Here is a 14104-nt window from a genome sequence, read left to right on the forward strand (position 1 = left end):
CAAATTAGCACAACACTTGTTTTTTCTATGGTTAATATGAAATTGTATAAAAGAAAAGCAAAATCAATTGAATTAAGAATTTATTTACTAGAATATATTGCACATCTACAGATATTTCAACAACAACAAAAACTGTTAAATGTAGTCGTACAAAAGTATTTACCCATATGTTTTTAAGAGTATCATCAAAAGAAATATCAGTGTCTATAACCACACGAGTCTATAACTACATGAATAAACCCAAAAATTCAAGAAGTGTATGTTAGCAAGAGGAAGAAATGTAGGAAAATCCTTTATTAAATCAAAGCCTTGAGATGTCTGGTGGTTGCGGGTTTTGCTAGAGTTATTTTCATTTTAAATGCAAATCTATAAATATACATGTATAAGAAACAAATACTAATGTGCCTCATATCTAAGATAAACTCTGCCTGACCTTACATGAACAGCTGCAAGTCAGTGATGTAACCATGGGCTGGAATACCTAATCATTGATAGATCTTATATAATCTAAATGGCCAGTGTGAATGGATAGAGGATGAATAAGAACTACTTGATCATTGATAATTCATCCGCATTGTTCATGAAATGGGACTACTTTGTGTAGCACATGAACATCCTTTGGATGTGATTTGGAATCAAATTAAGATACTACATGATTGTCAGAAATACACTTAACTTTGGTAGCGGGATAAACCCGCAACCAAAAACGAATGTCCCAGCATATAAATGATCTGTGTTTTTCAGTGAATGGTAAATATCTATTTGTGTCAATTTATTTGAAAATCCTTAATGGAGTAGAAAACAAAATACTGCCTACCAGACCTTTGCCCTTATCATATAACCTTGCACTGAAAATACTGAACAACATGTTTTGCATGTGCAAACACTTGTGCCAAGTCATTTAAAAATCCTTCAAAGAAAATAAAGCCAAGGAGTGGACATTTAATACTATCTACTTGACCTGTAACTTCACTGTATGTCCTTCACAATGAACTGACAATAATGAAAAGAAAAAGATATGGCGTGAAATAGAAATAATGACTGATCTTGGATTGCTCCATACAACTTTGACCTTGGCGACTGTTACAATGAAGATATAGGTGGAGAAGATTAAGAGCAGACACAAAATACTGCTTATCTCATCTCAACATGTTATCTTGGCCAAGAGGCAACATTTTTACATCATGTTATGGTAATCATTTGCTAAAAGTTATTAGAAAATCTTTTGATATGGTTACTGGCAAGGTCAAGGTAATCTTGACCTTGGTCTGGAAATTAGTTTCCACCTATAACTGAAGAACACTGTAAGAACTTTGTAAGCATGTTGGATGGACCGGAACAGATGACTGTTATCAATTCAAAATCAGAAGTCAAAGTCATGCTCACCTCAGCTAACAAGTGATCGAGTATTGCAGTGGCAATACAGAAGTCCCCATACTGGTATTAAACTTTGTTAGTGTTCGTCCCTTGTGGTTGTTGGCAACAGTGTTATGATTAAAAATGCTTCAAGGCATTTAGGAGCTAAGAAACAAAAGCTATTTTGACATAAATTTCAATAGTGACCTTAACCTACAAGCATAGATCATGTACCGGACACATTGTCTCATCCTGGGGAACATTTGTGTGCATTATTAAGATAATCCATCAATGCTTATAAAACTTTTATGCAGCAGAAAGTTTTTTTTATTTGACCTTCAACAGTGACCTTGACCTCTGACTGACAACCATGGGCCATGTGCACAACAAAGTCTGATCATGGGAAACATTTTTGTGTAGTAATAAAAAATCCTTCATGCAATAAAATGGCCAGAAATAAATTTTCACTTGACCTTTAACAGTGAACTTGACCTTTAACTGACAAGCATAGATCAAGTACCGGTATTGACAAATTGTCTGATCACAGGGAACGATTGTGTGTACCACTAAGATAATCCATTTATGCATTTAAAAGTTATTGGGCGGAAACAATTGACCTTCAATAGTAACCTTTACCTTTGATCTATAGCTCTGCCAGCACGATAGTTACTGCAGGCACTAATAATATAGTGCCGCAGAACAGAGTGAATGAAACAACTCCAAAGATGAGGATAACCTTAGACATATCCAATATACTAATGTCTCTTTTACAAAGAAGCAATAAAGATCCTAGTAAGTAAATACGTAGTCTCGCAGCATTGAAGACTACACATTAAATGTACAGAAAAGTACGATATCAAATCATTGAGATCATACATGGTGATCCAGAGACCGAAAATATTACAAATATAAGACACAGAGGAAGTACTTTTTGATCTTACTCTCCACTCAGTAGGGATCAATATTTCCGGATAGAATGGGAATGCTCAAGTCACTTCATTTCTCTTAAAAATCAAATCCTTTTCATTTTGTCCCTCACTTTTTACAGGTGCATTCTTCAAATTTCTTCGTAAACTACAATTTACAAAATCTTTACCTTTACCTAGTTAGAAACCAGCAGGAATCGGCAAATAAAAACTACACTTGTGTTTAGTCTGACAATTTCAAAAAATATTTCTTTAATTTTTCAAGTGTCAATTATGATTTTGGTCCAAATTCAGCCCCTATTGTTTTTGCAGTCAGTTGAACAAAGGTCTTAGTGATCTCATGCGGGATATGTGTGTTTTACAAATATATCTTGATTTATGAACATATTTTCAATTTGCTATGACCTCATTTTTAATTTGCAAAATGTTTGTGAAACTATCATTAAAATACCATCAAATCTATATTTATACAACAAATAAATTAATTCTTGTAGTATTAAATGCCAAGCACAAGATCTAAATGGTTTCATGTTTCCCATTGCCACTGGGCAATAACGATTAGAGCTAAACATTTATTCAACGTTCTAATATGCTTGTCTCTGTTAAAACACTCTTGCGCTAGAATGTTGTCACGTTAACATGCAGTGACGTCAAAGTTTTTGTTGCGACCAAAAAACAGCGCTTCTATATTTTATCTACTGTTTTAGTTTAAGGACACATTAGAATCGAAATAATTTATAGCAAATGAGTGTTTGAACACAATTTATTTATACACTCAGGCGGTAATACGTCATACAAATAATTTCACTTGGGCTGAGCCCTCATGCAATTATTATGCCCGACGTACCGCCCATCGTGCATAGTGTTAAAGCACGCTTTTGCTATAAATTATTTCTTAATTAAACTGATCTCAAGTATAAAAAACATACAAAATATATGACATAGTATGTAATAAAGTAACAGTAAATATAAAATCACCTGATAACACTGGAAAATTAAATAAGCTGGCAAAAAAATTGTATTTTTAAACAAAACCAGGCTTCTGGTGGAGATTCAAGTAATCTATAAATTCATAGATTTCAAATATTCAATGAATTTCATGGTTTTCAACTTTTAAACAAGAGCTCGTCGAACACGAAATGCCCCCCTTGATGCATTTAGTAATTGCACAAGGAACAGAAATTATATGCTCACTGTAAACAAAAGTTCTACCATTCTGGTTTAATCTGACCTTGACCTTTAACCTAACAAGAAATTACAAAGTGATCTTGGTGCCATCCACTGAGCCATTTTTTAATGTTCGAAATTTCAAGACTAGCTCAAGGTCAAAATCAATGTCAAATTTCATTTCGGTACAAAATAATGTGTATGTGGTCCAAATTTGAAAGCTGTGGCTTGACAAATGTGAAAGTAGGTCACTAGATCAATATCAAGGTCAAAGTTCATTTCGGTAGACAGAAATATGCATGTGCTTCATATTTGGAGGCTGTAGCTTGAGAAATGTGAAAGTAAGTAGTAGGTAAAAATCAATGTCAAATTTCAATTCAGAATACAAAAATATGCATGCGGTCCAAATCTGAAGTCTGTACAATCAGAAATTTGAAAGTAGGTCACTAGGTCAATCTCAAGATCAAAGTTCATTTCGGTACACAAAACTATGCATGTGGTCAAAATTTGAAGCCTGTACCTTCAAAAATGTGAAAGTAGGTCACTAGGTCAATTTCAAGGTCAAAATTGTTTTTGGTACACAAAACTATGCATGTGGTCCAAATTTGAAGGCTGTAGCTTGAGAAATGTGAAACTAGGTCACTAGGTCAAGGTCAAGGTCAACTCATGTCAAGGTTCATCTTGCCACTCAAAACCATACATGTGGTCAAAATTTATATGTTGTAGGTCATTGACAAGAAGATTTTAAAAGCTTTTCCCTATATAAGTCTATATGAACCATGTGACCCCCAGGGCGGGGCCATATTTGACCCTAGGGGGATAATTTGACAAACGTGGTAAAGAATCACTAGATGATGCTACATTACAAATATCAAAGCCCTAGTTTTTGTGGTTTGAACAAGAAGATTTTCAAAGTTTTTCCCTATATAAGTCTATGTAAACCATGTGACCCCCGAGGCAGGGCCATATTTGACCCTAGGGGGATAATTTGAATAATCTTAGTAGAAGCCCACTAGATGATGTCACATACAAAATATCAAAGCCCTAGGCCCTGTGGTTTTGGACAAGAGGTTTTTCAAAGTTTTTCCCTATACAAGTCTATATAAACCATATGACACCCGGGGCGGGGCCATATTAGATCCCAGGGCAATAATTTGAATCATCTTGGTAGAGGACCCCTAGATGATGCTTCATACTAAATATCAAAGCCCTAGGCTCTGTGGTTTTAGACAAGAAGATCAGAAACCGTTTTAACTGTTCCTGGCCAATGTGACCTTGACCTTTGACCTAATGACCTCAAAATCAATAGGGGTCATCTGCTGAGCATGATCAACCTAACTATCAATTTTCCTGACACTGTGCCCAAGCGTTCTTGAGTTACTGCCCGGAAACCATTTTACTGTTCCTGGTCAATGTGACCTTGACCTTTGACATACTGACCTCAAAATCAATAGGGGTCATCTGCTGGTCATGACCAACCTCCCTATCAACTTTTGTGACCCTAGGCCTATGCGTTCTTGAGTTATCATCCGGAAACAGTTTAACTGTTCAGGGTCACTGTGACCTTGACCTTTAACATATTGACCTCAAAATCAATAGGGGTCATCTGCTGGTCATGACCAACCTCCCTATCAACTTTCATGATCCTAGGCCCAAGCGTTCTTGAGTTATTATCCGGAAACCGTTTTACTATTCAGGGTCACTGTGACCTTGACCTTTGATATACAGACCTCAAAATCAATAGGGGTCATCTGCTGGTCATGACCAACCTCACTATCAACTTTCATGATCCTAGGCCCAAGCGTTCTTGAGTTATTATCCGGAAACCGTTTTACTATTCAGGGTCACTGTGACCTTGACCTTTGACATACAGACCTCAAAATCAATAGGGGTCATCTGCTGGTGATGATCAACCTCCCTATCAACTTTCATGATCCTAGGCCCAAACCGACCGACCGACCGACCGACAGACCGACATCTGCAAAACAATATACCCCACCTTCTTCGAAGGGGGGCATAATAAATTTGGGATTTCATTTTTCATTGGTATTAAAGTTTGTAGACTGTCACAGCCATACAATATCAGAAAATGTTCACAGTATGTAAGTATCTAGTAAATAAAATGATAAACTTTTTCTGGAATGTATAAAACTTATCACATGTCAATTTTATGGAAAGCATCATAACAACTATATAAATATACAAATTTTACCCAATATAATTATCCACATTCAAACAAAAATAATCCAGCACTGTAAAACTTCCATTTTGTTCTTCTGCAGCAGAAAAAAAAGAGTACTTCTAACAGTAAATTTATAGAATTTTCAAATCATGCTGGGATGATTTTTCTTGTGTAACTACCCAAAAAATAACATAGAACTAATATTAAAGGCACCAACATTAAACTGATCACTGATATGATATTATCCTTGGATAAATGGAATGTGCATTATGTGCTAGTATAAGTAGATTTGCTAAGTTGTATAATTATATTAACATATTAAAACCATGCATTTTGTTTTTGCAAGATTTTTTTCTGTTTATACAGGTAAAGTTAAATATAACAACATTCAAGAACAACATATCACACACTTCATTACTTTCCATAATAAACAGGAAAGCAATAAGGATCTAGAATATAACAATTCATAATCTAGAAACAGGAGGATCATTGACCATAAAGCGCTCACCTGTGTACAAAGCTTCAAGTGTGTTTGTATAAGTACAGAGTTAGGTTTCTTCTATGTTAGCCTATATTATATACATGTCACACACACTTATGAACCTAGGGCAATAATATGAACAATTATGGTAGACATTACAAATCTGATATATCACACTCCAAATATCAAGCCTCTAGCTATTATTGATTCAGAGAAGAAAAGTAACCACGCCTCCTGGCAGTTTTTTGACGAATCGGAATAATTTGAACAATCTTGGTAGAGGGTCACACAAGGACTGTTTGTGTAAAATTATTTTAAAATCGGGCCAGCAGTTTCACACAAAAAAAGATTTTTAAAGTTTCCACTATATACATACAGGGAAAAGTGACCACCCCTTCTGGCGGCCATGTTTTTTGACGAATCAGAATAATTTGAACAATCTTGGTAGAGGGTCACATAAGGACCATTTGTTTAAAATAATTCTAAAATTGGGCCAACAGTTTCACACAAGAAGATTTTTAAAATTTCCACTATATACATGTACATATAGGGAAAAGTGACCACGCCCTCTGGCTATGGAAGGGAATCTCCGCCAGGACATGCATGCTGCTAAATGACATTGCTATGTTATTTACTTACATATGCGTTCTGCAACATTGCAACTGCATTTTAGTTTCTTACATTTGCCTTACAAGAAATTCATCTTTAATGCTAAGAAAACAATCCTTTCATGAATAGCGGTTATTCTTGCGTGTAACTGACAAGTGCGTTCAACCTTTTTGTTTGCTTACTGCAATATTGAAATGTATACTCATCCTATTACTAACTGTATTCTATGTTTTCTTTATCTATTTGACGTTGTTGCTACTGAATGTAACGAGCTATTAACAACGTTGTGACTTGTGAATATTCCGAAATTTTCATAACCTGATTGTTACTGCTTTTTGGATTTAACATTAGTGATGTTTGCAACCACTTGGTTCTTGTTTACATGTATATTACAGTTTCCCGGCAAAAATAATATACTAAAACACATGGCTTTAATAAATATTTAAACTTGCAGTATAACAAAAATTTAAGCACGGTAGTGCATTACAACATTACAGGGAACCAACAAGAAGTAAAAATTATAGCGCAAATTAGTATACACGGGAAACCACTCTCGACAGCAAATTCACGTGTTCGGTAGTTCCTGTGGGTTAAATGGTGGGAGGGTCTAAACTTACCCGTGTTTACTTGTGTTGTTTTCGGTGGAAATTACGTCCCTGGACAGCTGGAAATTATGAGTACTTTTTTTACTAAAACACCATTCATGGTTCACTGATTTTACGGAAACTGCCGGAAATTCTGGTTCCCAGCTTTCTACGAATTTCATATTACAAATGTTAAAGTCGCATTTGATTAACTTCGTGCTGCTTAGTGCTCACTTAGCACTGTTTTCGCCTTGCATAAATTTCAATCATTGCAATACTAAGAATCCATGAATTTAAAGTAGGGACCTACATAGAAAAGGTCTACAACAGGGACCTATATATCAAAAACAAAAAACAACGGACAACAACTAAATGTTAACATACATGTGTTATAATGGAGGAACGATTATTTCAGAAAGTAAAACGTAAAAAACATTACACTTAGAACTTGTTCACATAAACATTTTAATATGCCACAGAATGGATGCATTTGCCATTTACACGCAAGAATATGCGTTTTACATACATGCAGTGACGAAAGATGCAAGGTATGTGCCACTAACGGATGGAAGGTAACACAAAGACGCATGGATGTTGCATTTAGTTTAGAAGGAATAACACAAAGCAACATGCATTTGTCATTTAGCAGCATGCATGTCCTGGCGGAAATTCCCTAAAACGGAGTTGCAATGTTGCAGAACGCATATGTAAGTAAATAACATAGCAATGTCATTTAGCAGCATGCATGTCCTGGCGGAGATTCCCTTCCATATCTGGCGGCCATGTTTTTTGACGAATCAAAAATAATTTGGACAATCTTGGTAGATGATCATACAAGGACCATTTGTGTAAAATTATTCTAAAATCAGGCAAGCAGTTTCCACTATATACATATAAGGAAGAATGACCACGCCCTCTGGCGGCCATGTTTTTTGACGAATCGGTATAATTTGAACAATCTTGGTAGAGGGTCACACAAAGACCATTTGTGTAAAATTATTCTAAAATCGTGCAGTTTCATACAAGAATTTTTAAAGTTTCCACTATATACATATAGGGAAAAGTGACCATGCCCTTTAGCAGCCATGTTTTTTGACGATTTGGCATAATTTGAATAATCTTGGTAGAGGGAGACATAAGGACCATTTGTGTGAAATTATTTCAAATTCGGACCATCGGTTTAGGAGGAGATGTCATTTGAAGTTTTTTCTACTTTTAGCTCTGGCAGCCCCTATGTGCAACCAAGCGGAACCGTTTGAATAACTTTGGTAGAGGACTATCTAAGGAACATCATCGCCAAGTTTCATCAAAATCCATTCAGTGGTTTTGGAGGAGATGTCTGTTAAACACAAATGTTGACGACTTGACGCACGCACGGACGACGGACACAGGGTGATCACAATACCTCACCTTGAGCACTTTGTGCTCAGGTGAGCTAAAAATACAATATTAACCTTCTAAACAACAGAATATATTAAATCAAGATCCAGAAAAAAAAGCAATATTCGACTTCAAGCAATATAATAATTAAGAACCAAGAACAGAAAACAACAGGTAAGTACAAAATCATAAATAAAAATTAATTGACACCAAACAAAACATAAGTAAAATCCATTTCAGATTTCATATCACTATAATAATCGCCTTATGTAATAAAATAATGTACATGTAAATAAAAATCACAGCTCAAAATGATATACATTGTCATCTATCAGAGGTTTGTCAAAGTCCCGAGACGAACATCTGATTTATTTCATTTTATTTGGTGAGCAAGCTAACTCATAATTACTAACTGGAATGTATTCAGCCAATCAAAGTTTGCCATTATTCAGCTTACCAAATTCGAAACTTCAACAACATCTAAGCAAAGTACTTGCTAACAATGAGTAAAGATGATATTGCATGACTGCAATTATCGGTAATAAAGGTTTATTCCTCTAATCATAAGTTTAGAAAATTACCTCAAGATATAACAATATTCCTCATGTTCAACTTTGGTATCGGAAAGGACACTTTTCACGGCCATTTCGATTGGTTTGTGAAGTTTTGAAACACAACGTCCCTGACTGGCTGAAACTTTTTATCTGTAATGTAACCAAACTAAAAATATTGGTGAAATGTGCCAGAGGTTCAATCAGGGAACCACGGCAGACCTTTCTTTCCAATCAAGGAAACTAAGTACACAAAATCCTTGTAAAACTTGTAGTTCATAAAGAAATCTGTTTGAATACCAAAATACTTAAATATGTGGCCATTGTTAGTAATAAATTTCTGTATTAAACACACATGGAAAAGAGTGAGCAATTTATACAGTATGACTAGAATCTTCAAAATCCTGCAGTTAAACCACCTTTGCGATAGTCGCTGTTTGCATACAGGAAATCTCCTTCTCTTGTTACACCCTGAACAATTGATTTCCCAGTTTCTACCTCTTTGGCTGTGTGACCTTTGGCCTTTAGCCCCTCCACAATATCCTGAAATAGAATATAAAAAATAACACTTGGTATAATACATGTAATTTACACTTATGGCATAACACATGCAGTTAACCTGGTGAAACACCGGATATTAACATGGTATAGGTATAATTCATGCATTTAACACACCACGTATAATAACATTAGTGTAAAACGTGCAGTTAATTAGGTATAATAAATGAAACTAACCTGGTAAAATATAGTATGTTAACCCAATAGTATAATACATGTAGTTAACACCCTGTATAATACATATAGTTAACACAGCTGGTATAATACATGTATTTAACACACTTGGTATAATACATGTAGTTAACACACCTGGTATAATACATGTAGTCAACACAGCTGGTATAATAAAATGTAGTTAACACACCTGGTATATGTAGTTAACGCACCTGGTATAATACAAGTAGTTAACACACCTGGTATAATACATGTAGTTTACTCTCCTGGTATAATACATGTAGTTTACACATACCTGGTATAATACATGCATACACCTGGTATAATACATGTAGTTAACACACCTGGTATAAAACATGTAGTCAACACACCTGGTATAATACATGTAGTTCAATCTCCTGGTATAAAACATGTAGTTAACACACCTGGTATAATACATGCAGTTCCCACACCTGGTATAATACATGTAGTTAACACACCTGGTATAATACATGCAGTTAACACACCTGGTATAATACATGCAGTTCACACACCTGGTATAATACATGTAGTTAACACACCTGGTATAATACATGCAGTTCACACACCTGATATAATACATGCAGTTAACACACCTGGTATAATACATGCAGTTCACACACCTGGTATAATACATGTAGTTAACACACCTGGTATAATACATGCAGTTCACACACCTGGTATAATACATGCAGTTCACACACCTGGTATAATACATGCAGTTAACACACCTGGTATAATACATGCAGTTCACACACCTGGTAGAATACATGTAGTTAACACACCTGGTATAATACATGCAGTTCACACACCTGGTAGAATACATGTAGTTAACACATTTGCAGTGACCTGGTATAATACATGCAGTTAGAACATGCCGTACAATACATGCAGTTTACATCATTTATGGGCAGTTAGCTCTGACTGACATTTGTTTTGTTAGATGTATATGGCAGTTAATATATCTTCAATGAAAAATTCAAATTCAGTAGAAACAAATGTCAATCAAAAAATCTATAAGATCCTGTTGGATGCTAAGAACTTAATGTGTCACACATTTCTTGCTCCCTAGCATATTCATTGAAAGGACTGAAAGATCCCTAAGGACCAGAAAAATATAAGGACGAGTGTAAGAACATGCACTTAAAGACACACTGTTGAGATAGCTAATAAATTCTGTAAGACTCTGTAAAGCATAGAATGCAACCAAGCAAAATGAAAGCAGAATCCGTTAGTTCATCAGATAGGGTTATAAACCAAAATGATATATAAATTACCATATCAAATCCAGTCTCATATGTGAACTCAGGTGGCAATAGTTGATGATGGAGACGTAAGGCATCTATTGCTTGTTCTATATTCTCTCCAAACCATAGAGTCCTGGCTGCCACCTAGATAACATAAAATAATATTGCCTACTGTTTGATCCACTTAATATGTTTTTTTTAATTTCATTATGGCTTTATTTTTTGCAAGATCAAGACAAACTATAATTGTTCTAAAGGTATCCCAAGATAGCAGAAGGATCTTACTGAAGTTTTGAAATATCTTTATTAATGTCAGTTCTTGTTTTCATTTTTTTCACAGTAAAAATCAGGCAAATTATCATTTTAAAACATAAATTTGTTAGAAGTTTTACCTTTTTTATGAAACTATAATATCCTGAAAGTTATATAATAATCCAATCACATTGAAGTCAATATCAAATTATTCACAAGAGCTGTTTGTAAAACACATATGCCCCCACATGATGGGTTGTCCCATTATCAGTCCTGTGATCGCTATGACTTTGACCTTTGACCTTCTTATCCCCAAAACAAAAGGGGTCATCAACTTTATAAGCCTAATCATCCTATCAAGTTTGAAGATACTGGGTCTAATAGTTCTCAAGTCAAAATGGAAACAGCTTTCAAGGTTCTAACAGGCCTTTAGGACCTTGATCTTTAACTTGCTGACCCCCAAAACAACAATGGTCTGCTACTTCATCAAGCAAAATCATGCTATCAAGTTTGAAGGTTCTTGGTCAAGGATTCTCAAGTTACGGTGTAGGAATAGTGTCAATGTTCAGGTCCCTATGACCTTGACCTTTGATCTACTGATTCCAAAAAACAATTGGGGTCATTTTCTTCATAAGCCCAAATTTGTAGATTCCAGGTATAGTGGTTTTCAAGTTATCGAGTGAAAATTGTTTATAAGGTTCAAGCCCCTGTGACCATGACCTTTGACCCCAAAAACAATTGGTGTTATCTACTTCATAAGTCAAATCATAGTACAATGATTGAAGGTTCAATGTCAAGTGGTCCTCAAGTTATTGGGTGGAAACTGTTTTCAAGGTTCAGGCTCCTGTGACTTTCAAATTTGACCAACTGACCCCAAACACAACAGGGGTCATCTACTTTGTTAAGTCCAATCATGCTTCAAAATTAGATGGTTCTGGAACGAATGGTTCTCAAGTAATTGGGTGGAAAGCATTTTCAATATTCATGCCCCTGTGAGAGACCTTGACCTTTGACTTACTGACCCCCAAAACAATAGTGGTCATCTACTTTTAAAGCCCAAACATGCTACCAAGTTTGTAGGTTCTTGGTCAAGTGGTTCTAAGTAAATGGGCAGAAACAGTTCCCTCTACCGATAGACATACCAACGGACATACTGAAGAAACCAACACTAGCAAAGCAATATATACCCCAGCTTCTTAAAAGTGGTACATAAAAAACATTGATTCAAAAATGGATGAAATTTAAAGTTAACAAACCAGTTTATGAATTTATATTTGTTAACTTAAATACAAATAGTTATTCTAAATCAAAGCTATGTAATTTCATATCCAGTTTTTCAGTCATCAAAAAAGCTTCCTTACACAATGATACTGCATAATAAAAAGTAATTTTGATAATTTGTTCTCTTACAGTAATAAAGTTCAATTTTCTAAAATCGGAGATGTCCTCTGTGTTACCAGGAGTGGAGCTTTTGCATGACCAGGTTTGGAATATATGTCAATAACAGAGTAATTTTAACTAATCACCTCTATGTTGAATAGCTAATGATGGAGTAAAAATAAAGAAATATACTGTAAAATCAGCAAAGGATAAAAAAACTTCAGCTGAAAATTACAAAACTCTTACACAATTACAATTTTCTTAGTTTTTCTACCTCTGAAATTATTCAATTATCCAAAACTTACGTAAGCAGTTGCCGTGGTAATTTTGGAGCCTCCAGCAGCTCCAACCACCAGCCTAACTTTTCCATCTTCATCCACAAATACTGCTGGACACATGGAGGACAGAGGACGTTTTCCTGGCTTTATCTTGTTAGCAGGTGAAGGATATAAATCAAAATCGTTGGGTTTATCTGATGTTGCAAAATCATCCATTTCATTATTCCAAACAATGCCTGTTTTTGCTCCAAAAACCTTCGAACCAAACCTTAAATTATACCATTAGTACAAAGCACTAAATACAGGTAATGATTGCTCAATACAAATTTCCTGCCATGAGAGTAAAAACCTACTGAACATAAAATGAAGTAATGTATTTCTAAAAAGTTGAAACATTTAAATTTTTTAGTCAATAATTTTTTTTCCAGTACTGGATGTATATGTTGAAATTTGATTTACTCAACCCTAAATCCAATTCATTCTGCACTATGGTTTGACCAATTTTTTAGACAGTTATTTGTTTTGTAGTCCAACAGTTAGCAATGAGACATTGCAAATAAAAAGAACTTTCTCAATGTTGTTATGACAAGACCAATTTATTGGACTACTTGTCCCATATTATTGTATTGTTGCTTTGAGTTCAATCAGGCTGATGGTTCCAGTTATGGTTCTAAATAAAGTCTGTTTCATTACTGGACCTTGACTGGGCTTCATACTGCTACCCTCTCTACATTCTCCTTGACACCATTAACCTTACCTTGTGTTTACAGTGCTTGTTATGGAAACAGCATTACCAAATTGATCTACTATAGAGAGATGAGCTGTGCTTGTTCTATTGTCTTGATAATAAGTTGGACCATAATACTCATAAGGGTGTGTTTGATTGTCCCAGATCATTGCTCGAATAGAATCCGCATAGGCTCTTGATGTCAAATTTGCTATGAGCTATAAAATAGAAGAG

At 35.1% G+C, this 14104-nt stretch overlaps 1 protein-coding gene across 1 annotated transcript in view; it reads right to left on the reverse strand.

Moving 5' to 3' along the window:
* Positions 1-67: 67 nt before the first annotated feature.
* LOC123559560 (glutathione hydrolase 1 proenzyme-like) overlaps positions 68-14104 on the reverse strand; it is a 31328-nt gene continuing 17291 nt past the window's right edge. Inside the window, exons 9-12 of the mRNA XM_045351491.2 lie at positions 13901-14088; positions 13171-13411; positions 11264-11377; positions 68-9779 (exon numbers count right to left, since the gene is read on the reverse strand). Coding sequence (XP_045207426.2) covers positions 9633-9779; positions 11264-11377; positions 13171-13411; positions 13901-14088 — 690 coding nt within the window. The 3' untranslated portion in view covers positions 68-9632. The remainder of the gene's footprint in view (positions 9780-11263; positions 11378-13170; positions 13412-13900; positions 14089-14104) is intronic.

The sequence above is a fragment of the Mercenaria mercenaria genome, chromosome 10 (genome assembly GCF_021730395.1).
Source record: "Mercenaria mercenaria strain notata chromosome 10, MADL_Memer_1, whole genome shotgun sequence".
Lineage (NCBI taxonomy): Eukaryota > Metazoa > Mollusca > Bivalvia > Venerida > Veneridae > Mercenaria > Mercenaria mercenaria.